We start from the raw sequence: 26,104 nt of genomic DNA on the forward strand, positions 1-26,104 counted from the left end.
TCCTTGGAAACAACCTCGTGGAAATCCTCGGTATTATGTGGAGGCACAAAATGAATCTCACGTCAGACTGTTCCATGAGTGTTAGTCCTGACTAACCGTTCCACACTAAAGGAGGATTCTGCTGAGCGTGGTTGAAATGAGTGGCTGCTTTCTGTAAGGAGATAGTTTCTTCCAGGGAAGCCACAGGGATGCAATAAATCATTAAATAGCTGCAGTGCTGTTCATCGGTCTAAAAGTGTCTATCTGTCGGGTGGGCATCGACTTTGAGCTGCGCGCTAATTGGAGCACAAGGTGATCAACCTCTAATTCAAACCCCCTGCCTAAAAACCCTAATTGAAAAAGAAAATAATTATTTATGTTATTTATTTATAATATTCCAGCTAGTTGCAGTTAGAAATATTTCCCAAATCCCTGGCCAAGGAATGGTAAAGCAGCCGTGCTTTATCCATCAAGATGAAATCTTAAATTGTGCCGGCACTCAGCTGACTTGCAGTAAACAGCAGCAGTGAACAGCAAAGGCTTTTCTGGCTCAGCTCACCGAGGATCTTGTCCTTCCACCTGCCCCGGGACCACTTGCGGAATGTCCTTGGATGTGGAACAGCAGCTTTGTGCAGTTAATGTCTCTCTTAGAGCTCCTGTGGGTTTCATTGGCAAGTGGAGTCTCAAAACATATTTACTTCTGATGTGTTATGGAGATATTTGGGAATTAAAGGACTGGTTTAGACACTTTTACTCCTTTAAAGATTCTCTGTGTTTTTATGATGGGGTGAAACCCCCTCATTCCTCACCGTACGTGTGTATACTCAGCGTGACCTGCCTTTGTCCACCAAACTGGGCCGACAGCTCACATGTGCTTCCGTGTGGGTTTAATGTGGGTAAATCATTACTGAGGCCAAACCTGGCAGTAATTAATTACTTTCCGTGATAATGAATTTAGCATGCCTGATCTGCAGAAGCCTGGGAGAGAGGTTGGCACTGTTTGAGTTCCAGCCGTGTACCTGCCAGGGCTGAGAAGGTTTGGGATGATGCTCTGGGATTCTTGTGTTTTCTGCCATCCCTAAAGCAGAAGAGCCGCTCCTGTTACGATCCAGGCAAACTTTGAACATATTACTGTACGTCTTTGCCTTAGTAGTGAGATTCTTTGAATGAGTGTTATTGAAACGCTGAATTGCAGCTTGGTGATTAATGAATGGGGTTCTAACATCCTTTGTTTTGTTTCTTTGCAGCTGGAGGTTTCTGTTTTACATCACGGCGTTCTTCACTGGCCTGGCTGTCCTGTACGACGTGAGTACCCCGGCAGTGCCACCTGCTGTTCCACCTGCCAGCACCTGCAAAACCGGCAGGTTTTGTTGTCATACATGTCCTTTCTGACCTTCTCATAGAGCTTTTCCCACCATCTCGGTGTGTATCCTCTGCACAACACGCCTATCAAACCACAGACATCCTGGCCTGTGCTTGTTTTAAAAACTCCAGCTCAAAACCAAGAGGTTTCCTCTTCTTCTGCCAAAGCAGAAGAAAATTGGGATTGTGTGAAAATACATTTTTGGGGGGCAGGAGCTGGAACACTGACCTGAAGTGGAGGCTGCAGGGCCTGTTTGTGTGTTGTAAATACTCCGCCTTCCTTTGGAGCATGGACTGCAATTTAATGACTTTATTTATTGATTTTCCTTACCCAAGGGATGCTCCATGCGGGAAGAACTTTTGGGGACTTCAGTTGCCGTACATCTGCCAAGTTCTAAACTACCAATTCGATATGAAGTGTGAACCAAGTCAGATATCTTCGGAGGTTCATTACTTAGACTGTAGGACGATCCTCACCAGTAGAGGAAAAAACATGTTCCTGACACACAAATTTTCAGCTTTCTTCCTACATTTTTCTTCAAAGCACAGAGATTCTTAATGAAATAGTTGTAAGAATATTTGAATATATTCAAAACCACTACCGCAGACTTGTAGAGGGCTGCAACAAGTTGGTAGAAGTTGTCCCTGAGCGATTTGATTTGGAATTGGGCTGGACACCGTGTGAAATGTCAGCTCAATAGCCGCAAATTGGCAACATCACAAGCAACCGCAGGTTCTTGTAGCAGAAATTTCTTGTCAAATGAATTCCGGACAGCGCAACCAGCTCTGCCTGCAATAAAACACAACAAAGGCTGTAGTGGTAACGAGCTAAAGGAGTCAGTTGATAAGAATTCCTCTGGCATTCTCACATTAATGTTGCATTTCCTTTCCAGAAGCCTTGGTTTTGGGACCACAGAGAGTGCTGGACGGGGTATCCACAACAGGTGAGTCATGCAAGAGGGAAAACTGCTGGTTTAAATCATCGTCTTTCAATATCTTTTGAAAATCCAGTTATATGGTGACGAAAGAGAGGGCGCTGAATTAAATCTGGACCCACAAGCCCTAAGAATTCAAAGCCAGATCCTCATCAAGGGAAAGTGTCTTTGTATCTGGTGTGAGGTAAAGGCAGTAGAGGATGAGTCAGGAAAGCAGGAGGAGGCTGCACAAATAGAGGGCAAGTGGGAGTTCTGACAAGGTGAGCCAGCCTGGAAAATGGGAATACTCCAGGCTGTGTAGTTTGTAGAAGAGATGCAGCCCGGAGAAGAACATGTTGCCTGAGGAGAAGTAGCAAAGACCTCAGTGGAGTGTAGAACAGAGGACGTGCTCTGAACGCCACGTATTTCAGCTGAACTGAAGAACCGTAGAATCCCAGGTTGGAAGGGACGGCTGTTACACAGCAGTTTTTACCACTTGTTAAATAAATTATCCCAGCTGATGAGCTCAGCTTTGGCAGGTCCGTCTTGGAGCCGTCTGGACCTGGCTTGGTTGGACACAGGGCAGCTTCTGGCACCTTCTTGGAGCAGCCGTCCCTGCAGCGGCCCTGCTACCAAAACCTGGCCGTGTGAAGGCAACACGCACCGTCCAACAGCCCTAACAAACAGAAAAGACCCAACCGGAGCTGGTGATGTCCCACCGGCAAAGAGCAAGAAAGGGCAAGGACAGACCTGTGTGTGGGCAGGAACAAAGAATGGAGTAAATATGATTTCTACTAAACAGACCATGCCCTGTCCTACAGACAACGACAAAAGGAAAGCCAGTTATCCCAAATAATCTTATATTTGCGGACAAAAGTCCCTTCTGATCCAGACCTCCTGTTTGGATAACCTCTGGCAGATGTTAACATCCCCCAGTGGCACCAGTGCATCCAGCTGTGCTGCTTGTGGCCAGTCACTGGTGCTGTGAAGGAAAACAAACTAAAATCTATGCAGGCCATAAATCAACACTTTGGGTAGAGAAAGCCCAGATAGATGGGGATTTGGGAGCACTGTGCTCTCTGATTCTTTGGAAATGTTAGTTGTAAAGCTGCTTTAGTCATAGTAATTTTTTCTTATCAAACAGGTTGAGGTTTAAGAGGCAATATAGTGCCACAACAGCAAAAAATTACTTGTTAAATAGCACATACCTTGCTGGGTGCATCTAAGCCTTTAGTTTTCCAGCTGTGAAACCCCAAAGAAATCACCCAGAAGAATGCAGATTACTTTTCACACTGGGATTTAGTGAGTAACCACATTGTTCACTTGAAGTGTTTCCCCGTGAAGTGTTGGTTTGGTTGGCTGATATTCTTGTGATGAGGAAGGAGCCTTCACTTCCAGCCCTTGCTCTGCTTGATCTGATGGGTATTTCCCCGTCTCTTCCCCTCTCACAGCCTCTCCAGCCCTCGCTGTTCTGGTACTACCTGCTGGAACTCTCCTTCTACTGGTCCCTGGTCTTCACGCTGCCCTTCGACGTGAAGAGGAAGGTGAGTGGCAGCCTCGGGGAAGAGCTGAGCGAAACAGGACCCGAGGTGAACGCTCAGGAGAGAGAGGGAAGCTGAGAGAGCTGGGGCTGTTGAGCTGGAGAAGAGAAGCTGAGAGGGATCTGATCAATGGATCAGTATGTCAGGGTGGGTGTCAGAGGATGGACCAGACTCTGTTCAGTGGTGCCCAACGCCAGGGTGAGGGGCAGCGGGCACAGGCTGAAACACAGGAGGCTCCATGTGAACATGAGCAGAAACTTGTTTGCTGGGAGGTGCCAGAGCCTGGCCCAGGCTGCCCAGAGCGGGTGTGGAGTCTCCTGCTCTGAGACATTCCAACCCCTGGAGCCACCTGTGTGATCTGCTCTGTGACCCTGCGGGAGCTGGTGGGGCTGGGGATCTGCAGAGATCCTGCAATCCAACCAGGCTGGGATTCAGGAGAGTGATCCCCAAGAGTCTGAGGTTTTGGGGGACTCTGTCCTTGCTGATCGCAGGAATTGCCATTCCCAGCCACCGCCTTCCCTCTCCTCTGGGAAGTGGAAAACGCAAAACGTGACACAGAAAGGTGCAAACTACTGCAGTGTTCTCAATCCAGACTTCAAATCTGAACTTTAAAATTGCTTTTCTGAGACTCTCCTAGGCTTGTAGACAGGAAAAGAGATGATTCTCTGCCAGTTAAGCTGCCTGTGTCCCTGATGCCTGTGCCCCAGCAGACAGTGCTGCGTGGTTACCCTGGCACACTCGGGCATTGAGGCTGCAAGTATGTTCTTATAAGCACAGGGTAGTTGTGAGTCTCCACCAGTGATCCTGAGAGTCGGCGATGATTGTGCGAACAGGCACAGGGGCACAGAGATGGATACGGGCACCTCTTTGTGACAGAAAGGAAGCTTTGTGTTGAGTTTGTACTGAATCCTTGGCTCTTCTGTCATCTGATTTGCACCATCACGGGACCATTACTGGTGGAGGGAGAGAGTGTTCTTTGCTGTGAGATCCTCAGTTTGTACCATAAACTCTTCATTCCTGGGTCTCTTGGTTTTCTGCATTTCTAGAATGTGTTTGGTAAAAGAGTTATAAGGGTAGGACCTTATAGTGGGAGGTTTCATAGTCACTGGGTAGAGAACTTTCCTTGCTACCTGCAGGAAGCACACTTGAAACGGGCAGAAGGACATGATATATTTTATTCTGTGCTGTATTTATGTATTTTATTCTCTGCTGTCCCCTTCAGGACTTCAAGGAGCAGATAGTCCATCACGCTGCTACCATCTTCCTCATCAGTTTCTCATACTGTGCCAATTACATCCGCATCGGGACGCTGGTGCTGGTGATTCACGATGCCGCCGATTGCTTCCTAGAGGTGAGCTCGCAGCGGACGTGCCATGCAGAGCCTGGAGAGCAGCGCTGTTCTCCAGCCAAAGGGTGCGTTTGATCTGGCTCAGCACGGGCCGGGCATTACGGTGTTTCACATATAACTCAGGACTGATCAGACCCAGCCTAGGAAGAGGCAGGATTACCCACACACAGATTGTCCCGTATCTGGCTCGTTAGCCTCCGGGAGCATGTGCAGATACACGGTCTTGACCTGCTGTTTTATTGTTCTTTCTCCTTCCAGCCAACTAAGATATTCAATTACATGAAGTGGAAAAAAACTTGCGACAGCCTCTTTATGATCTTCTCCGCTGTTTTCCTCATCAGCCGCCTGGTCGTTTTCCCCTACACGTGAGTCTGCTGCAGTCAAGGGAAATGGCAAAGCTGCCTTCTGAGAGGCAGCTTAATTCAGCTGGGGGCCGAATCTTTAGCTGTAGCCTTTGCTTTTCGATCCTTGAGCGTGTGTTTGTGCCCTTTGCATGGGCTGCAGTGCCACGTGGCTGTTGCACCTGCCTTGGGGTAAAGGAGGGTGAGCCTTGGAGTTCCTAAAGTGAGCCTTGGAGTTCCTAAAGTGAGCCTTGGAGTTCCTAAAGTGAGCCTTGGAGTTCCTAAAGTGAGCCTTGGAGTTCCCAAAGTGACCCTTGGAGTTCCTAAAGTGCTGCAGCGCACTGCAGAGCAGCAGCCCTCACCCTGTGGCTCTGCCCCGCTTGTTTCTGGTGGGGAACTGAGACCTGGCTCATATCTGTTCTATATAAGAAGAAAGTGCCTGATCTGAAACTTTCTGGGGCTTAATTACAGCCTTATTAACATGTTTTCCCTCCGCTGCAATTCCCTCTCTTTTGCAGAGTGCTCTATAACACCTACTATTACTCCATGGAGATATTCCAACCCTTCTTTGGATACTACTTTGTGAATACTCTCCTGATCATTCTGCAGCTGCTCCATGTCTTCTGGTCCTGCCTGATTATTCGCATGGTCTACAAGTTCGTCCTCCAGGGCACGGTATGGACCAGTTTGTTGTCCCTTGTGTGTGACATGGGGAGGGAGGGTCTACCCACAGTGCTTGGGAGCGCAGGGCTTCATCTGGGATGGATTCCTTCTTGCCCTGGTGAAATTATACGTGTATGTTTGTAGCAGTGAGGTGAAAGGAAGACTCAATATTATTAGGAAAAGCCGGCAAAAAAAGAGTAAGTTTTTAAAGTCACTATGATGCTTGGTTCAGTTCTGATGCTTATATTCAAGAAAAATGTGGATTGGAGTCCAATGGAGATTGCCATGAACAAAGTGAGTGACATCTGGGTCATCCAGCACTTGGCCCTGTATCATTTTCATTTGTAACAAAACTAAGAAATCAAGGCAGCGAAAGTCGTCATGACTGGGGAGGCCAGTGCAAAAGTGCTTCCCTTCTAGTGCAGGATTTTTAATTACGGTGTTCCCGAGGTCACGGAATCACAGAATGGCTGAGGATAGAAAGCACCTCTGAAAGTCTTGTCCATCTTCCTGGCTCAGTCAATGTCACCTGGAGCGGGTTGCCCAGGACCACGTCCAGACGGCTTTTCAATATCTCACAAAAAATCCATGCGCCCTGTGCCATGCTCGGTCACCCTCACAGTAAAAAACTGTTTCCTCATGTTCAAAGGGAGCTTCTCGTGTTTCAGTTTGTGTCCATTGCCTCTTGTCCTGGCACTGGGCACTGCCGAGAAGGCTCTGGCACTTTCCCAACATCCCCTGAGCCTTCCCCTCCCCAGGCTGAACATCCCAGATCTCTCAGCTTTTCTCCAATGTGAGATGCTCCGGTTCCTCCATCATCTTTGCGGGACTCTCCAGTGTGTCCATGTCTCTCTTGTGCTGAGGAGCCCAGAACTGGACCCAGCACTCCCAATGTGCCCTCGCCAGTGCCGAGCAGAGGGCATGGATCCCTCGACTTGCTGCCAACGCTCCTCCCGACACAGCCCAGGAGGGGCAAGAGCACATTTCTGGCTCCTGTTCAACTGGGCGTCTGCCAGGACCTCCAGGTTTTTCTCAGAGAAGCTGCTGAGCCCCCGGCACGTCCTGGTGCCTGCGGTTGTTCCTCCTCGCACTCCCCTTGTTGAATCTCACAGGGTTCCAGTTTGCCCAGTTCCCCAGCCTGTCCAGGTCTGATCCTGTGCCATATCAGCCACTCCTCCCAGTTTTGTCTCTTCAGCAAACTTGCTTTGAGTTCGCTCTGCCCCAGCACCCAGATCGTTTATATGTTTTGTCTGGTTTGTCTTGCGGTGCTGTAGACGTCTCCAGAGCACATAGTTCTGTCTGAACCAGCTGTCCGGACTCTTTTCGTAGCAATAGAGGCAAACAGGTGTGTCCAAAGCGTAACCAGTTCAAAACTGCACCCAGGTGATGCTGCTCATCTCCACCAGTCGCAGAGAACCCTGGATGAATGTTGGAGATGCAGCCCTGTCAACTTCAGTGAAATGCATCCCCCTCTTTCTGACCGTAGCCTGTAATATTTGCTGTGAGACCAAACAGCTGCTCAGCCTGAAATTCATCCCAAAATCAAAGACGTGTCCTAGAGGCATTGGATCGGCCATGTGCCGAGGACACGGTCCAGGAGAAACAAGTCAGCGCCTTGTGGGATGTGACCTCCTAGCCCAGGATCAGCTGTTTTATTAGTATCCAACTGGGGAATTCTGTCTTACAGGAACTGAGAACAAGAATTAAAGGCTCATCTTCATGCATATCGTCCCCATTTTCTTTATCTGCCATCCCTTGAGGTAGCAAAGAGCAAATTACTTGCAAATTAGGAAACAGAAACTTCACAGAGGAGAAAATGAAGATGCAACTCAAGACGCCCTTTTGTTGTTTTCCTAATCCAGCGTGGGCTGAATTATCATTGAGGTTATTACAGTGCAAAAATGATGAGGTAATAAACAGGCTTATTAGAAAGAAATGAACCAGCAGGGAGAAAAATACTGAAGCGTATCCGAAATTGTTCCTATTTTGTCTAAAAATCATCTGCCACGTTTGACGCAAAAATATATTTGAGTTCTTTCCATATTGAGCAGTCAACAGCAAACAAAAATCATCCTAACCAGATGGTTTCGATGGTAATTAGTAGCCCAAATTCACCCCATTTTGAGAGCCACGAAGTTCTCGCTCCAGTCAGAAGTTCACGTTCTTCTCACAGGGTTTTCTGATCTCCACAGTTTTCCTCTCTGGCTACAGGATTATCTGTGTCACCTTCTCACGTGACGTCCCCTAATCCCCAGTGATTAGAACTCAGCCCAGATCCTGAAGTAACGAGTTTCATTCCCTGCTACATCGCAGTAATTCACACAGCTGGATGGTTCCTTTGGGAACCTCGTGGCTTTTAGGGCCTCGGCCACATTCCATGGCCATGAAGGGATAAACAGGAATATCAGTTATTAGTATTTGTCCTTCTGCTGCAGAACAAAACTCCTGCGTAGTTCCTGAACGGCCAATTCCAGAACGACGTGAGGTGCAGGTTGTGGACAGAAGATACGACAGCATCTCCTGCCCGTCTTATCCTTGGAGGCAGTTTGAATTCAGTGCGAGTTCGGGTTCTTGCAAACCCTGTCTGCATTTGGGTGTAGTGATCTCTAGAAAGAGCATCGGACCAAACAGACTTTTTAACGTGATTCATGAGATATCCCAGAACAAACAGAGTAAACGGAGACCAGAGGTGTCCATGCAGCGTCTGACACAGCGCTGAGCACTTTCCAGAGCTCGGGTCACAGACGGATTTGCTGCTTTCCCTCAGAACCCTCTTTCCAACAGGGAGTGTGACACCCTGAATTTGTCCCCAATTTTGGCGTCTTTTATTGCAGAGTAGAAATAGCCTGCAAAGCCAGCAAGTGCTCATCTGCTTTTTGTAAACTGTTGTTTTGTCATGTTTTTTATTCTTTGTCTTCCTTTTAAGGCAATGTATTAAATATTTACCAAAGTGGGTTACAGATCTCTCAGTCAATAGCAAGAGGCAAAACCTGAACGTAAGACTGAACATAATTGGAGTTGAGAGGCTTAGTGTTGAGTTTATTGGAAAGTGATGCTGTCAGACTGCCCCAGGTGCTCAACCTGCAGCCCCGTGGGCCACACATGGGCAGAAGTTTGTCCCTTTTTGTCCCCTTTGGCAGATGTAAAAGAGCTTGATAACTGCTCCCCCTCCCCATCCTTTTTTTCAAGCAGCGAGATGTTTCTCCTTGGTCTTACACAATTGTCCTCAGTCCTGGACACCTGCGGTTTGGTGCTGCTTCCCAACCCATACAGCAATTCCTGATGTTTATCAGGGTCACAGCTGGGATTGCACTGAAATCAAAGAGATGGAGAGAATCTGTTTCCAAAGGTGATGCAAAGCCAAAGGGTGCTGAGGGGTCTGGAGCATCTTTGTGATGAGGAGAGACTGAGAGAGCTGGGGCTGTTGAGCTGGAGAAGAGAAGCTGAGAGGGATCTGATCAATGGATCAATGTCTCAGGGTGGGTGTCAGAGGATGGAGCAGACTCTGTTCAGTGGTGCCCAACGCCAGGGTGAGGGGCAACGGGCACAGACTGAAACACAGGAGGCTCCATGTGAACATGAGCAGAAACTTGTTTGCTGGGAGGTGCCAGAGCCTGGCCCAGGCTGCCCAGAGCGGGTGTGGAGTCTCCTGCTCTGAGACATTCCAACCCCCTGGAGCCACCTGTGTGATCTGCTCTGTGACCCTGCGGGAGCAGGTGGGGCTGGGGATCTGCAGAGCTCCTGCAACCCAACCAGGCTGGGGTTCTGTGATGTGGTAGAACCGTGTGCCAAAGGCAGATGCTGGGGCAGCAGATGGATGTTCAGCCTGGGGCTCAACTGGCTCTGTGTTTTTATTGCTTCTTATTTCCATTTTCCCATAGATGGAGAAGGACATGAGGAGCGACACCGAAGAAAGCGACAAGGATGAAGAAAGAGAAAAGATTAAGGAAAAGGAGAAAAACGGGGTGGCGTATTTCAGCAACGTCACAAGCAACAATTACATCCAGCGCAACGGGTCTGAGCCACTGGACAACAGAACCCACCTCAGCAACGGCCACGTCAAGGAGCGGTAGCCACTGCTCACCTGCGGCGGGGCTGGGCTGCGACGGAGCCAGCCCACCGGCTTTAGAAACAGTTTTGCTCATTGTGTAGATAAAACGGAGTGCGTTTGCAGTATCATAGCTGAATTCCTGCTTCCTGTACACAGAAGTGTTCATAGTCGGTGATATCGGAAGGAAGTTTTTGGCCTTTCTTCAATAAAATCTTACTATAGGTTGTAGCCTTGAAGCGGATAGAAAGGGATCAAAGTGGTTTGACTTGTATTAGACTGTACCATAGTTCCTGTTCAATGCGTTAATCTTGAAAAATTCTTTAAAAAACAAGTGTATAAAGTCTGGCAGTGTCAAGTCTTAACCACCTCATGTTGTTTGATAGGAATCTGTTTAGCCTTGATCAGCCTTTGGGGGCCCTGGCCCCTTGCCACTGATGATTATGGCTGGTAAGTGTGACACTCAATACGGGGACACCTCTTTTGAGAAGACATACCCCATACACTCAGAAAATTACAACTGAATATAGTGGAATGAAAGCTTTGCAAGACATAGGAGAATATGTTTTCTTCTCAAAGGAGATTCTGCTGTGTGCCATGTCACAGTTTTGTAACGGTGTGGATCTCTGTCCCTTCTGTTGTCAGCATTATTGCCACAGAGGTGGGAACTCCAAAGGCTGGAGAAAACCCACCCACCCAAATCAGAGCTGGAAGAGCTGGGAAATCCAGGCAGCCGTGCCTCAGGTGTCAGGTAATCCTTTAAACCTGCCTCGGAGGGAAGTGTGGTCAGCGGGAGGTGACGAGGAACTAGATAATCTAGAATACAACAGTGATTAGTGCTCCTGTTTTCGCCTGGTGTGATTGGCACAGTGGGAAACGGTTACAGAGCGAACTTGTGGCAAGAAGGGAGAACATTTCCTCTGTCCTCAGAGGAGAAAGGATCCAGAAGAGGTCTGCTGAACCTTATGGAATATTGCTTTAACACGGCCTTCGAACTTGAGGGTCTTTGCCTGGACGCATCAGGAATGGCAGGTTTAAAGCAGTAGTCCATGAAGTTATGATGCAGTTCTGGTTCCGTTTGTCCACATGTCCTGTGTCTTATGTCCTGTCTTAGACTTTGGATGCTGTAATCCCTTAAAAGAGTTAAATTAGCGTGACACGTTCCTGTTCTACTGATCAGTTATTCTATGAAATCAAAGCGTTGACAGATCCGCTGTGGGGAGTGCGGGGACTCCCACTGCCAGGGCCGTGCGGACACTTCCCTGGTTGTGCCAGCGCTAACTGGGAGGAACATGGACCAAGGAAGCGCCTGATTTGAGGAGGTTGTGCACACGTCTAAGATTCAAAAGGCAGGTGACAGCGTAGAAGGACCAGAGGGTTTTCAGGGCTCCACTCCGGTGAGCTGAGACTGAGCTTTGATCTGAGCTGGTATGTGTTTATCTCAGGTTTCAGGCAAAATACTTGGGATGGTTTCAGAGGGGCTGATCCCAGGGCAGTAACGCGCTCTGGGGCGAGAGCCTCTGCTCCTGCATCGTCCTTTAAATTCTTATTTGCTGAAGATAGTTTGTCTCTGAAACCTGGAGCTAATTTGAGGTTTGGAGTGTATCTTCTGTATCCTGCCATGTGCCTTTAATCCGAGTCTACAGCCTCACTGCTGCTCTGCGGGTGACGTGTTCCGGAGGGATGGTTATATATCGTTTTGTACTACTGAATGGAAACTTTCTTTATAAATTACTTTTGAGAGATTTGATTGTCTGGACTCTTTTCTACTTTAACTAGCAAGAGTTAACCTGGATTCGTTGGAGTGTATATGTGGATGTGTGATAAGGGAGACACGAATCGGTGCTGTTGCCAAGGCCAGTGCACACGCAGCGCAGGGAGAGGGTGTCACGTACCCAGGACACCCAGCCAGGACAGATCTGCAGCCACATGATTTGTCTCCTACCAGGTAAAGCTGCGTTGGAACAAGGGACACTTGGGGACACCCCACACCAGGGCACGCCAGGTTGCTCGGTACCACCAGGGTGGTGAAAAGTCCGGGACTGCAGCACTGGGGAGATGCTTTGGACTTGCAACGGTAGGGAGAAAGAAATTAATGTCTATTTTTCTTTCTTACGAGGTTTTAGGAGGCTGGGGAAGATCCCTGTTGTAGGAACACACCACCTCTCACCTGAGGAGCTGGATGCTTCCCAGCGACTGCACAATGCAGACACGTGTTGGTGCCTGCTGAATTTTGTCCCTCGGGGCTTTTTTGTTGCTCTGATGGCTGAGATAAGCTCATTAGGAGGCAAATCTGGTTCTCGTGAAAGAACTTGAGAGCTGAGGCTGCTGAGCTGGAGAAGAGAAGCTGAGAGGGATCTGATCAATGGATCAGTATCTCAGGGTGGGTGTCAGAGGATGGACCAGACTGTTCAGTGGTGCCCAACGCCAGGGTGAGGGGCAACGGGCACAGACTGAAACACAGGAGGCTCCATGTGAACATGAGCAGAAACTTGTTTGCTGGGAGGTGCCAGAGCCTGGCCCAGGCTGCCCAGAGCGGGTGTGGAGTCTCCTGCTCTGAGACATTCCAACCCCTGGAGCCACCTGTGTGATCTGCTCTGTGACCCTGCGGGAGCAGGTGTGGCTGGGGATCTACAGAGATCCTGCAATCCAACCAGGCTGGGATGCTGTGCTGCATCAAGGATTCAGGAGAGCTGTTGGACTTGATTAAAAACAACCAAGTCCTGCTTTTGGCTGAGGGACTGAGCGCGACAGTGGTGAGTTACTTGGGCACATCAACTGCCAGATTTCCTTTTCTTGCCATCAACTTGAAAGCCTTAAAGAAGCTCTGCTTGTAACCAGCCCCCTCTCCACATGGCTCCGTCTTCTCCATGTCTGCTCCGGTGGTGGAAGGCTGGTGAGCGCTGTGATAGTATTTATGAATTTGGTGTATCCGCTCCCTCCACCCGCTCCATCCCATCACAGCCCCAGCACAGGGAAGCTGGACATGAGGAAAAGGTTCTTCCCCAGAGGTGCTGGACACTGAACAGGCTCCCCAGGGAGGTGTCACAGCCCAACCTGACAGTGTTCAAGAAGAGACTGGACACCGTCCTCAGACACACGGGGTGACCTGTGGGGTGTCCTGTGCAGGGACAGGAGTTGGACTCCATCATCCTGTGGGTCCTTCCAGCTCAGGATGTTCTATGGTTCTATGTGCATCCACCATATGTTTTCGTTTAGACATGTACACCCAAGGGAACATTTACTTGGACGCTTTGAAAGACGTTGCTTTTCTCATTCACACGTGCGCAACAGGCACGATGCCGCGGGTGAGCGTGTCCCTAGGAACCAGCAAGGCCCTGTTCAAAAACCTGAAGTCATGTCTAAACAAGGGAAGTGGAAAGGACCTGTAACATGGGCAGACTGATGTGAACGTGCAATAAAGCAGGCTGAGAAATATCTTGAGAAACAACTTGGAAGGTAATACCAAGCTCTGAAACATTGGGAAGATTGCAGGAATCATAGATAATCAAGGCAGATAGCATGAACATGGAGACAAGATCAGACTAGAGCCAAAAATTTCATTGAGCTGCCTGCGTATGGGTTCCTGGCTTGGACGGGCAGAGGGTCCCACGCCTGAGGTGCCATCCCAAGAGGACCCAGCTCAAGCTGATGGGTGAGAAGATGTGACACAGCAAACACTGAGTAACAGCAAACCTGCAACCCTGGGTGCTTCACTCCAGTGCCCAGAGGAAACTCATACTAGGAGTCAAACTACCAACTGTGGAGTATCGGGGTTTGTTTCAAATCATCTTGTTATCAGAACAATTTAGTTCCGAGTGAGAATGTGAGGAGCTGCAGCCAGCTGCAGTCTGACATCCAGACCGGTAGGAAGTGCAATAAATGATGGTAGAGAAAGTGTAAAAAATACATTTGTGGACACACATATGAACGTAATATTATAGCAAAGAGGAATTTATGTCTCACTCTGCTGGGGTTATCCCAGAGAGTCAGTGAGCAGGTGGAGAGGAGAGAACCTGCTCCCTGCTCAGCTTCACAAAGGCGTCCAGAAAGGTCCGTCGCCACAGACTTCAATAAATCCACCTCAGGTTCCCACGAGAGAACAACAGGGATTTGTTTCACAGCTGTGATCTCCAACCAAAACGATCCTATGGATCTATGATTCTATGAATTGTTGCGAGTGCCCCAAAAAGCAGGAGGGAAAGGCAGATGGCAAAACTGGCTGATAATGGAAGTTACTCGTGGTGATGGTGATAGAATCACAGAATCATTTTGGTTGGAAAAGAACCTCAAGACCCTTGAGTCCAATCGTTCCCCCACCCCTGTCCCTGCCCCATGTCCTGAGAACCTCATGTCCGTCTGTCCAGCCCTCCAGGGATGGTGACTCCAGCGCTGCCCTGGGCAGCCTGTTCCAATGCCCCACAGCCCTTTGGGGAAGAAGTTGTTCCCAGATCCAACCTCAACCTCCCCTGGTGCAACTTGAGGCCGTTTCCTCTGCTCCTGATGGTGCAAAGTGACTGAGCAGCGGCAGGAGAGCTCATGGAACTGAGGGACTGGGTGATAAAACACAGGTGAAGTGGATTATGAAGGAATATGGAACATGCACACGAGACAGGCTCCTGAAGTGCTGAGAGTTTGCCCTTCAGAATGGTTCCGGGAGCAGTTTATCAACTTAGTGCTCAGTATATGTGATGGTTCAAAACACAAACAGGCTTATGAGATGTTGCTGGGCAAGCTGGAGGAGCCAAAACTGAGACTGTCGTGACCCTGAGGGTGCCAGAAGATCTTCATGGCTGTGGCCAGTGTCACCTGGGACCTCCATCCGCACCCTCTGCGGGTGTCAGAGCTGATTAACAGGGGAGGGCTTTGCAGCCTGGGAAGGAAAAGCTGCTAGAAAGAGGTGGCAAGAGAGAAGCCCCTGGTGTTATCGTCACCAGGTGGGGACTTGTCTGTGCAGCAGTGTAACTGCAGCCACCTCCTCAACACCCATTGAGCTACTTTTGTGTGCTAGGACATCTTATCCGGCCAGGCAGGTCAGAACAAGTGACGTTGTTTCGACTGATCTGAAGTCGTGGGAATGAGCGAGAGCGGGGAGTGTGATTGATGAGCTGTCAAGCTGGGAATCTCGAATGAGGAATGAGTTTTATGTCTTGCTGCTACTTGCACGCTGAGTCCCGAAGCCTCGTCTGTCCGTGCCCCCGTCCTCACCAGGATGGGGGTGTCACAGCGGCTCTGGCACCACAAATACCGACTGTCACCTGAAGCTGCCTGGGAAGACTTGAAGGACTCTGCAGAAAGCACCACCTGCAGCTTTGGCACCTCCTGCTCTGCATCCCTGCTGCCCTGTTCGTGATGCACCTCTGAAAGGTGAGTGTGCTGGTTGCCACCAGCATCTCACAGGGTTGCTCCAGGATAATCCTCACCTGCTTCCTGACCACTACAAGGTGTCCAGAGGACTGTCCCCAAGAATACTGAATCTCTCTGCTTTTTGTGGCATGTGGTATCCAAATACCACGCAAATACGACGTGGTATTTGCCCTGCCCTCCCTCTCCCCTGTGCCTGTGGCATCACCTGTCCCCACGGGTGTGAGAAGACAAGCCCACCCTCAGTCCCACCTCACCTGTGGGTCCCTCTGGAGAGAGTCCAAGTGGGACCTTGCAACACAAGCACATCTGCCTTTCCCTCCTGCTCATAGATCCCGCTGTGGATTCCCATGACACACATTTGATGTATTATTTGACTCCTACAGTATTTTCCAACACTGAAGCAATGACTTACTTGTCTCTCCCAGCTGGTCAAAGGACAGAGAAGCACAGAGCTTAAGGGTCAGAGCATCCCTTTATTTCACAGCAGCCCTGAGGAGCTTTTGTACCATAACCACGCTGGCTGCTGTTTCCAATAATGACCGTCATGCAGACACCAAGGTTTCACTGGATTTTGCTTCAAGTTGATTTGCCGGGTGGAATCAAAGTCACAAAGGAAGAGATCTATTTTCAAAATTTAAACATTTCACGGACCAAATTTGACGCAATCCAACTCCCATCAGCTGTAGAGCAGATGACCTTTTCTTGGTTATGCTGGATCTGGCATCGCTTAGGCCCATGTGTCAAACCTTCGCACAGAGACGCAGCCGTGAATAGGAAGAGGACAAGGGAGCTTGTTCTCTATGACTTGGCACATGTCCAGGTAGGGATCAAACAGGACTACAACGGGGAGGGCACTGTTCCCCTTCCGCTGTCCAAGGAGATAAATGCGTCCGTTCACAGTGCTGCACCCCATGAAGAACTTGTGGGTCAAGCATTCCTCATCCACCGGGGTCCATTCGTCTGTCTCCACGTCCAGTCGAAAAGCTCCCCCGCCGATGGTGTACAGAGCACCGTTCAGTGACGTGATGCAGAGATCATACCTGCGGGGAAGAAACCTGGATCAGAATCAACAGAAAGATCTGGGCCCTGAAATATTAATAGAATCATTTAGGTTGGAAGAGACCCTTAAGATCACTGAGTCCAACCATAACCTGACTCTGGCACTAAACCACGTCCCTGAGAACCTCCTCTATCCTCACTATGACCTTGGTCCTTATAACAAGAGAGAACCACGGGAGTGTTGGTGTGACGGGAGCTCTGCATTTCTCCAGCCCAAACTTTCCTTGGCGCAGGACCAACACTAGAACATTTCAAAGAAAGGTCCCAGAAGATTCTTTCTTACCTTGGAAGCGGAGAGAGCGAGATAACATCCCAGCTGTCCGTCTCTATGTTCAGCCTTTGCACTCCATCATAGACGTGTCCGTTTTCATCCAGGCCGCAGACCACGTAGATCCTGGTCCCCACGCTGACGGCATCTCCCCTTTCCACGGGCTGAGCCATGGGACTCATGCTCTCCCACTCCGAGTCCAGCAGCGCCATGCGCTCCACGGCCGGGACAATCCCGTCGTCCGTGCTCCCCCCGAGCACGTACAGGTACAGTCCCGCTCCCACCGCACAGTGGCTGTTGCGGGACTTCTTCATGGCCGGCCCCTCCAGCCAGCTGTTGTCCACACAGCTGTAGATGAGCACCCAGTCCACGCTGTACCACACAAACTCATCCCGGAAATATCCTCCCGTCACGAAAAGGAAACTTCCTGGAAAGACAGCAGAGAAAACACAGAATCACACAGAATCCCAGAGTGTCAGGGGTTGAAGGGCCCTGGAAAGCTCATCCAGTGCAATCCCCCCATGGAGCAGGAACACCCAGATGAGGTTACACAGGAAGGTGTCCAGGCGGGTTGGAATGTCTGCACAGAAGGAGACTCCACAACCCCCTGGGCAGCCTGGGCCAGGCTCTGCCACCCTCACCCCAAACAAGTTTCTTCTCAAATTTAAATGGAACCTCCTGTGTTCCAGTTTGCACCCATTGCCCCTTGTCCTGTCACTGGTTGTCACCAGAAGAGCCTGGCTCCATCCTCCTGACACTCCCCCTTTCCATACTGATCCCCAGGAATGAGTCCCCCCTCAGTCTCCTCTTGTCCAGCTCCAGAGCCCCAGCTCCCTCAGCCTTTCCTCACACGGGAGATGCTCCACTCCCTTCAGCATCTTGGTGGCTGCGCTGGACTCTCTGCAGCAGTTCCCTGTCCTGCTGGAACTGAGGGGCCACAACTGGACACAAGATTCCAGGTGTGGTCTCCCCAGGGCAGAGCAGAGGGGCAGGAGAACCTCTCTGACCTACTGACCACCCCCTTCTAACCCACCCCAGGTACCATTGGCTTCCTGGCCACAAGGGCCAGTGCTGGCTCAAACAGCAGTTACATGAAGGCTGAGAATTGCTCCTGAGAACTACAGTTCTCATTCCTTCCCCGGCTGTACTGATGAGGTACAAGATGAGCAGAGATAATTACTGCAGGACTTTACTCCTCATCTGCACAGATAGGCTGGGCCTACGGGATGCAGTAAATCCTTCCAAGGCTGCTCCCACTTACTGACACGCTCGGTTGGAAAGAACCTCTGGGCATCTTGTGTCCCAGCTGCCCTTTGAAATGGGAGTATCGCCAACACTAAACAAGGGAAGCCACAGTATTGTGCTGTCTTGGAAGTTTCCAAGCATGAGGCTTTCACAACATCCATGGGTAAGTTCAGTTTAACAACAACTATAAATCAAAAGTCACCATCTGTCAAAACCAACAGCAAAGGGAAGGCTGAAAAAATATGCTGCTTAAAGCAAAGTCCTTAGACTCGCTCCTGATAAAGCTGATGCAAGTTCAATTGCTTCTCCTATATGAAAAGAAATATTGAGCCTTGACTAACATTCTCCCAAGACTAAGGAAAACAAAACTTCTTTGAATGAGTACGAACGCAAATATGAACGAGGTTTTAGCAACGCTGGACATGTGGCTTTACAGAAGCAGCTGAACTCCTGTATTTGGGTCTCTAAGCCTCCACCTCTGCTCACGTTTGCACTTCTCTAGCAGTTACCTACTGCTGCCACCGCGTACTGCGTGAGGTTCCTGCGCTGCAGCGGAGAGCAAGCCTGCCAGCTCTCTGTTTTAGGTTGAAAGAGGAACAATTCTTGCTGTTCCTTGTCGTGCTTTCCTCCCAGGACGTACAAGGTGTCGTAACTCCGGCCAGCACGAGGACGCAGCTCCGTGTGCCGCCAGCTGGGCGGAGGACAGCTGTCTAACTTCTTTATGAGTCTGGAAAAGGTGTCCGTCTGTCCCGGGCGCTTGCTGCGCTTCACCAGGACATCGAGGAAGGACAAACTCAGAAAAGCCACCCTGACTTCGCCCACCAAATCCAGAAAGTCCTCCTCTCTCGTCGCTGGGTCCTCCATTATCCACCTCATGATGCTGTCGAAAACCACGTCTTCTCGCGAAACGAAGAGCTCATCGCTTTTCAAGAGACACGCCAGCGTCTCTTTGGGTAGGGCCTTAAACTCCTCCTGGCACATCACGTCCCCCCAGTGCGTGAGAGCCACGTTCAGCGCGGCCCGGTACAGCCCCGCGGCGGCGAATCGCTGCGCGTAGCCCAGCAGGCCCAGGCAGTTGGAAACGTGCAGCTCTCGCTCCAGAAACTTCTCGCACAACAGCTTCACCCTCTCAAACTGAAAAAAATCAGCTGTTTCCAGTAAGCTGACAACGTTTTCTTGGCCAATCGGCACTCGGGCCGTGCGAGTGAACTCGAGCAGCGCCTGGAAAGGCACCGCATCGACCTCTCTGATCACGATGTGGTGTTGGGAGCTCTCCCTCGCCCCCCCATAAAACATGGCTCGGAAATAGGGGCTGTGCAGCGCGAGGACGCTGCGGCTGACCTGGAACAATCTCTGTCCAACCTCAAGAACCGTGTCTGCAGCCGCTTCTGTCTGAGGCCCCGGCTCCTCCGGTTCCTGCGCCGGCTCCATGCTCGAGACCGCCAGGCAGTTAAAATTAACTCAGCCCTTATGCGGCCTTTACTCACAGGAGGTCTCTGGAAACATTATCCCCCCAGCTGGGATAAATACAAGATAAGCCAGACTTGTCCTAAAAATAGAGGATGTTTTCTACCCTCCTGCTTCGCTCTTCAGTCCTTCCCGCTGCTGAAGGCAGAGCTGTACAACCAAAAAATGCAGATTTAATTGGTGTTATCATCTTAGCTGGGTAAGGCCACAGTGAATTAGAGGAGCTGTTGGCCAAGCAAAGAGCCTGGGCTATGAGGAGAAACAACCAAAGCTTTCCTAAGCACTGACTAAATATCAAGTAGTTGTACATATTTAACTTTATACTTGAGTAAGAGATAGGGGAAGGAGTGAGCCCCCGTTCAAACCGTCACATATTGTCACCTTCAACCTCGGTGCACTCAATAAATACAGTCGGGGTACAAGCAACAGCTGATTCCACACACTGAACTTCTGGGTGTTCAGACCAAGGTGTTAAGTGGAGAGATTTGCACAGTGGCCTTGGACTAGTGCCCCTTGTCACCAAGAGCTCAGCCCAGCACAACTCGGTCCCATTTCTCGATGGAGAATATTCCACAATCAGGATCACAAAGCACTCTTTTTTCCCCTAGAAAGGGCATTTCTGGAAGAGGATTCTGCAAAACTGCTGTTACAGGTGGTTTCTGAAGTCACAGGAATGAATCCAATAGAAAAGCATACACACATTTAAAATTCTACTCTTATTTTCATATTATTTTCAGGGACTTGACTCCCAAACACAACTCAGAAATCTGCGCTGCAGAGAAGGGCAGTTCAAGACTCGACTTGGGCTGATGACGAGCAAATTCTGCTCCAAACACTTGGTCTGGATGAGCGGGGAGTGAGGTGACTGCGAACTGGCTGAAGGGAAGAAGCCAGAGAGTCGTGGTCAATGGGGCAGAGTCCAGTTGAGGCCTGGATCCAGTGCAGTGCCTCAGGGGCAGTGCTGGGGCCAGTGTTATTCAATATATTCATCAGTGATTTGGACGAGGGAATAGAGTGACTGTCACAAGTTTGCTGGTGACACCGAGCTGGGAGGAGTGGTGACACTGGAAGCTGTGCTGCCATCAGAGACCTGGACAGGCTGGAGAGCTGGGCAGGGAAAAATGTAATGAAATAGAACCAGGGCAAGAGTAGAGTCTTGAATCTGGGCAGGAACAACCCCAGGTTCCAGTGTAAGTTGGGAATGACCTATTAGAGAGCAGCGTAGGGGAAAGGGACCTGGGGGTCCTGGGGACAGCAGGGTGACCATGAGCCAGCCCTGGGCCCTTGTGGCCAGGAAGCCAATGGTACCTGGGGTGGGTTAGAAGAGGGTTACACCTTCCTGTGTAACCTCATCTGGGTGTTCCTGCTCCATGGGGGGATTGCACTGCATGAGCTTTCCAGGGCCCTTCAACCCCTGACATTCTGGGGTTCTGTGAAACAAGGAGTCCCTCTGAATGGTGTGATTGCCTGAAGAACAAGTTTTGGAGCGTCAGAAAACAAATGTAGGAAGGCGCACGACCACACAGACAGCTCTGCAAAGCACCTCCCGAAAAAATTTCCATTTACAACTGCGGAGAGCTGGGACAGCGGCTGTAAAGCGCTTTTTCAGACTAAAAACCAGACATTTACAAACAGATTCATTTGTATTTATTCACTCAAAATTCCTCAATTCTTGCTATTTCTGCCGTATAAAAGAAATAAAAAATGTTTACTTACAAATCAAGTTATAACAAACAGAACCACATGTGGACACCTACAATATAAAAATACGCAGTATTGCCAGGCGCTGCCTACAACCAAACATTAGGATCTTAAATATTCTTCCCCTAAAATTCCAGGTATCGAACAGACTTGTCCGTGAGGTTCATGTCGCTCAGTCGAGGATCAGCCCAGGAGTCAGTCCAGTGTTTCTGTAGGAATTTGGGAGCCTTCTGATACACAAACCACAGCTCGTGAGATCTGGAGCAGCTGCTAGGAAAGATTTGCTTGGCTACGTGGCTTGAAGAGGTGACAGAGTCCTGTACAAGGCAAGAGATTTCCTGCAGGAGACACCAACCAGCAGGAAGACACAACGCTTCCCAGCCGAGCACTGACGTCTCGGAGGAAGAAACACACGTTCTCATGTATTCAGGCTCTAGGTTAATTTAGATTTTGTTCATATATTTATAAATGTAAGTAACATAACCAGTGTTCAGGGCCTTCTTTACTAATTTTACGTGGTTGTTTCAAAACTCACAAGATCAAGAGGGTGTCTGACAATCCCATGACAGTGTGTTCCCTCTGCTAACCAATGTAGTCGCACATTTATTTGGGTAAAAGAAAATATAACTCAGAGCTTACTTCAGCACCCCATCCTCTCCTCATACCCCTTACACACCCCATCCTCTCCTCATTTACAGAAAGCCACAAAAAGATAAGTTGCCCATTGTTTCACACTAACAAATACACATTCGAGCTCCTCCCCACACCAGGAGGCTGCTCATGCACCCATCGTTTTCTCCAATGATTCGCACCCTTGAAGTCTTCAGAGACAATAAAAGAATCAAGCATTAGCCGTCTTGCTGCTGAATGAAGGGGTTTGGAATGGCTTCCATTCCGTCCTGCGGGCAAATGAGAACCACAGAAGTCCCTCTGCAGACCACCAGCCCCAGCTGACGCGTGTCTTCTGTGAGTTTGTACTGATCGTCCGGATCTGAAAAGCAGAGATCCACAGTTACCACGGCAAGATGAGGAAAAGAAACCAAACTCCACCAGCTTCAAAAGGGTTTTTTTTCCAGGCGTCTGCATTGTTTTGTGGAACACGAGGACGACAGAAGCGATGCAGCAGCGGTATGTGATGTCCTCAAGACATTACTGGTTCACTAATTGTCCAAGTAGCACATGCCACAGTGAACAACAGAGAATTTGCTTTGTATAAAAAGCAGAACACATGTATTTTAAGGAATTCAAAGGCACAGAAAGCAGCCCAGGTCCTGTCCCAATCCACTTTACGCTCTTCCCTTGGCAGATAAGCCATCAGTATAACAAAAACCTCTTAACACTGGAACAAACCCACCCCCTCCAAAAATGGCATTTAGTCCTATCCTTTGCCATCCCACCATCTTTTCCCTTGCTTGTCTTAGCCAAAGAAAACAAAAAGAGAATACATCATCCATTTAAAATCATTATCCGATGATAAACAGGCAGCCCTTAACCATTTCCAAGCATTTCACTGCAAGGTCCGTGGATTACAGATCGCCTGCTATGGACAGTTGGATCATCTCTTCATGCAAGTTCCTAAAAACTCAGCTAAAAGATGAACTTCTTATTTTACAGAGTAGGAAAGAGTATGGAAATGGTCTCAAAGAAGTGAAAACCTGAATTTCATTGGGAATGTGTAAACTGAGGTGCTGGAAGATTAGAAGCCATTTGTGAAGGTCTTATTTTAGATAGGACTTTACTGTGGAAAGAGAAGACAAGCTGGAGGTTGGCTGATGGGATAAGAAGGTGCTTCCAAGCATCCCCAGAGCCATTGCTTGGTTTGGGATTTTTTCTCCTAGGAAAAAAAGACAATAGCTGGACAGAACCTTAAAATACTTCAGGGTGGATTTGTGTTGTGGGGTTTTGTTTTGTTCTGTTTTGTTTTGTTCATCTCGACCAAAAGCACAATACAAGTGATTAAAAAAGCTCCTGATCCCATTTCAAATGCCATTATAGACAAATATTTTGGGATCAAGGTAAATCAGAAAAAGCCCCTGACTTCAGCGCTCCCAACCAGGCTGTGGGTGGGGACAGACAAACAGACAACAGCCAATTCTACCCCCTCGGGAGATCAATATATCCAATAAAAACACATCATACTCATCTTTAAAAACTCCCTCTAAGGGTGTTTACACTAAAGACAGTAAGATATGGGTTCTCGCTAAGATGCTTCTCCCGCTTTGAGCAAACAAAGGGCACCGCCTGATCTGAAGGGAGACGCCACTTCATTCCAGCTTTAGAGGACAAGGGCCCCAAATGAGTCACAGAGGAGCTCAAGCAAGAACAACCGAGAATGTTTTAACACAGGGAACGTGCTTCATCCAACTTCTGGTACCTTATCCCTCTATTTACAACTTAGTTATCACAAACACATCCCAGTTCGGATGATGCCAACCTGTGATTTCTGGTTATTCACTCAGTGAGCTGTAAGATTTCTCTGAAGAACATTAGTGTTGGGGAGAAGAATAAAATGAAAACAGCTCTACAGAGCTAGCATACGACTTACCTCGCATGTATTCAATGGTACCGTCGAGCACAAGGTTCAGCAGAGGGTCAAATCCTTTCAAGACACCACTTGCTGTTGGAGACAACACACAACACAATGACTGGAGGCCAAAGGCAGGTGAAGGACACACCGGGTTCTGCAGCTCCGGTCCCTCGGCCGCAGAGATCGACCGCATCTTCAGCAAGTGCAAATACACGAGAGCCTGGTCTGTGTTGCGCCAATTGAAACGTTCTGGTTTTTCAACTAATTCTTCAAAACTTTAACACGTTTTCGGCCAACTTCAGGGCATTTTAAGAATATTTCAGGATAAGAAATTAATCCAGGTCACACCATGAAAAAGTAAAACCACCAAACCCAAATAAATACCCTTAGCAAAGGAGTATGGCAAAAAATAAATCAAGACTATAATATTTTGAAGTGTTTTCCATAGAAAACTCAACTTCTAGCTGCCCTCCTAGAACTTCTCTTTAGCATCGGCACTGCCTGCATAAGAATTCACTGCAGACAGACCAGCGTTTTGGCCTAAAATTGACTCTGATTCCACACGACTGGTCCTAAATAAACTGCAAGACTACACAGAATGATCTCCCCGTTTGAAAAATACTTATTGATTACCAGCATTGCTGTCACCGCTAAGAGCCCAAATCAGAGGCTGATACAATCCCAGGTGTTCTATGAAGATCATAAAGGAATTAGCATGATCTTTAGAAGAAAATCTCAACTAATACAAGTAAGTGGAGGGGAAAATGACATAAGAGCCTCTGAAGTGATGAGGAACCGTAGTGAAATATATTGCAATAATCTATGAACTCCAAGTACATTGAGAGCATTAAGAGATGACAGATGTATTAATCATAACACCTATAAATGTTCTGTGCGGTTTCTTGCAGTGTGAAAAAACCAGACAAAAGAAACAAGACAGTTGAAGATAACTAATAAAAAAAGATGAAAGGTGCACAGATAGAACATAAAGGTAAAATGGAAAAGATAAAGGAGATAAGTCTCGCACCGGTAACAGTGAATAGTAACAAATAAAAGCTCCTGCTACTCATCGTCTTTGCTGGAAAGCAACGCGACCACAGAGGAGACAAGAGGCGACAAGCAAAGAGCAAGGAAATACGTCAAAAAAGCTTCATGTGGCAGAGGCCCACGGCTCATCCACCCGCTCACCTTCTCTGCCACCCTGGAACTTCACCCGGATTGTTTTGTCGATGTATTTGGAGAGATCCAAAATACTCTCCTTCTTCTTCTTCTCCTTGTCCTGAGGGAGAGGAGCAGAGGTGATGTGAACTAGAACCTTTCCCTGCCCCCAGTTACATTTACAGAATCACAGAGTGATTTCGGTTGGAAAAGACCCTCAGGATCATTGAGTCCAACCATAACCCACCCTTGGCACTGCCCCATGTCCTGAGAACCTCATGTCCGTCTGTCCAGCCCTCCAGGGATGGTGACTCCAGCACTGCCCTGGGCAGCCTGTTCCAATGCCCCACAGCCCTTTGGGGAAGAAATTGTTCCCAGATCCAACCTCAACCTCCCCTGGTGCAACTTGAGGCCGTTTCCTCTGCTGCTGGCGCTTGTTCCTGGGGAGCAGAGCCCGACCCCCCTGGCTCCAAGCTCCTTTCAGGCAGTTCAGAGATCAGAAGGTCTCCCCTCAGCTCCTGTTCTCCAGCTGAACCCCCAGGTCCCTCAGCCGCTCCATCACACTTGTGCTCCTGCACAAGACCCTGTTAGAAAATCCAGTTTTCCACTTTCCAGAGCCTTTTGTCCCATTCCAAAGGGGTAAATGGCTTTTCCCGCATTCCCAGCATTTAGTTTGCATCTCAGCTGAATTTCCTCCTCGCCTTGAATTCTGCGTTAAGTCCCCACACATCACACCTGTGCTCCAGCTCCCTTCCCTTCTCTCAACTCGCTCCAGCTCCCCAAGGGCTTTACTACAGCGAGGAGCCCATATAATCCGTAGCACTCGTGGTGTAACACGGCCACGGCAGCCGCCCCGCGGCACAGCAGGACCCGGGCTGACAGGGCTGAGCGGGCACCGGGCGGCACCGCCGCCACAACCCCCGGGGCAGCCGCTCGGCTGCGATCGCCGGCTCACGGGAGCCCGCGCCGCGCTCCTCACCGCCATCTTGCCCGCGCCGCCGCCGCCTCCACCGCCGCTCGCCATTTCATTCGGCCGCTCACCAGAAGTGACGTTCGCACCGCGGCGAAGCTCATTTAGCGGCGCAGGAAGCGCGGGGCGGGACCTCCGGGGGCGGG

General features: G+C 49.2%; 3 protein-coding genes across 15 annotated transcripts in view; 1 reads left to right on the forward strand and 2 right to left on the reverse strand.

The window, feature by feature from the left end:
• The window catches only part of CERS4 (ceramide synthase 4), a 53,041-nt gene extending 41,100 nt beyond the window's left edge, over positions 1 to 11,941 (forward strand). For all 13 annotated transcript variants that reach the window (XM_005513880.3, XM_065042314.1, XM_065042303.1 and 10 more), the window contains 7 exons: positions 1,227 to 1,284; positions 2,235 to 2,285; positions 3,707 to 3,799; positions 5,019 to 5,147; positions 5,403 to 5,509; positions 6,004 to 6,160; positions 10,030 to 11,941. In XM_005513880.3, the coding sequence (XP_005513937.2) occupies positions 1,227 to 1,284; positions 2,235 to 2,285; positions 3,707 to 3,799; positions 5,019 to 5,147; positions 5,403 to 5,509; positions 6,004 to 6,160; positions 10,030 to 10,221 (787 nt within the window). In that variant the 3' untranslated portion in view covers positions 10,222 to 11,941. The remainder of the gene's footprint in view (positions 1 to 1,226; positions 1,285 to 2,234; positions 2,286 to 3,706; positions 3,800 to 5,018; positions 5,148 to 5,402; positions 5,510 to 6,003; positions 6,161 to 10,029) is intronic.
• Positions 11,942 to 16,016: 4,075 nt separating this feature from the next.
• On the reverse strand, positions 16,017 to 19,699 carry LOC102084686 (kelch-like protein 23). Its single transcript, XM_005513879.4, has 3 exons — positions 18,645 to 19,699; positions 16,906 to 17,317; positions 16,017 to 16,603 (listed from the first exon to the last, which is right to left on the reverse strand). The coding sequence occupies exons 1-3, from the start codon at positions 19,564 to 19,566 to the stop codon at positions 16,291 to 16,293; spliced, it is 1,647 nt and encodes a 548-aa protein (XP_005513936.2). The 5' UTR covers positions 19,567 to 19,699; the 3' UTR covers positions 16,017 to 16,290.
• A 1,527-nt stretch (positions 19,700 to 21,226) lies between these two features.
• Positions 21,227 to 26,099, reverse strand: LSM7 (LSM7 homolog, U6 small nuclear RNA and mRNA degradation associated). The gene is made up of 4 exons (XM_065042328.1): positions 25,968 to 26,099; positions 25,019 to 25,109; positions 23,849 to 23,920; positions 21,227 to 22,294 (listed from the first exon to the last, which is right to left on the reverse strand). Exons 1-4 carry the CDS (start codon positions 26,010 to 26,012, stop codon positions 22,152 to 22,154), a joined length of 351 nt encoding a protein of 116 aa, XP_064898400.1. The 5' UTR covers positions 26,013 to 26,099; the 3' UTR covers positions 21,227 to 22,151.
• Between the last annotated feature and the right edge of the window lie 5 nt (positions 26,100 to 26,104).

The sequence above is a fragment of the Columba livia genome, chromosome 27, assembly GCF_036013475.1.
Source record: "Columba livia isolate bColLiv1 breed racing homer chromosome 27, bColLiv1.pat.W.v2, whole genome shotgun sequence".
NCBI lineage: Eukaryota > Metazoa > Chordata > Aves > Columbiformes > Columbidae > Columba > Columba livia.

Bases quoted from the DNA above. Each gene is read 5' to 3' on its own strand.
- LOC102084686 (XM_005513879.4), bottom strand. From the start codon at position 19,566: ATGGAGCCGGCGCAGGAACCGGAGGAGCCGGGGCCTCAGACAGAAGCG. The intron at 17,318-18,644 runs GTAACTGCTAGA...CTGTCTTTCCAG, and splicing joins GTACGCGGTGGCAGCAGTAG to GAAGTTTCCTTTTCGTGACG. The intron at 16,604-16,905 runs GTAAGAAAGAAT...TCTTCCCCGCAG, and splicing joins TCGCTCTCTCCGCTTCCAAG to GTATGATCTCTGCATCACGT.
- LSM7 (XM_065042328.1), bottom strand. From the start codon at position 26,012: ATGGCGAGCGGCGGTGGAGGCGGCGGCGGCGCGGGCAAGATGGCG. The intron at 25,110-25,967 runs GTGAGGAGCGCG...CCTCTCCCTCAG, and splicing joins GCGGCGCGGGCAAGATGGCG to GACAAGGAGAAGAAGAAGAA. The intron at 22,295-23,848 runs GTAAGTCGTATG...TCTGCTTTTCAG, and splicing joins TACCATTGAATACATGCGAG to ATCCGGACGATCAGTACAAA.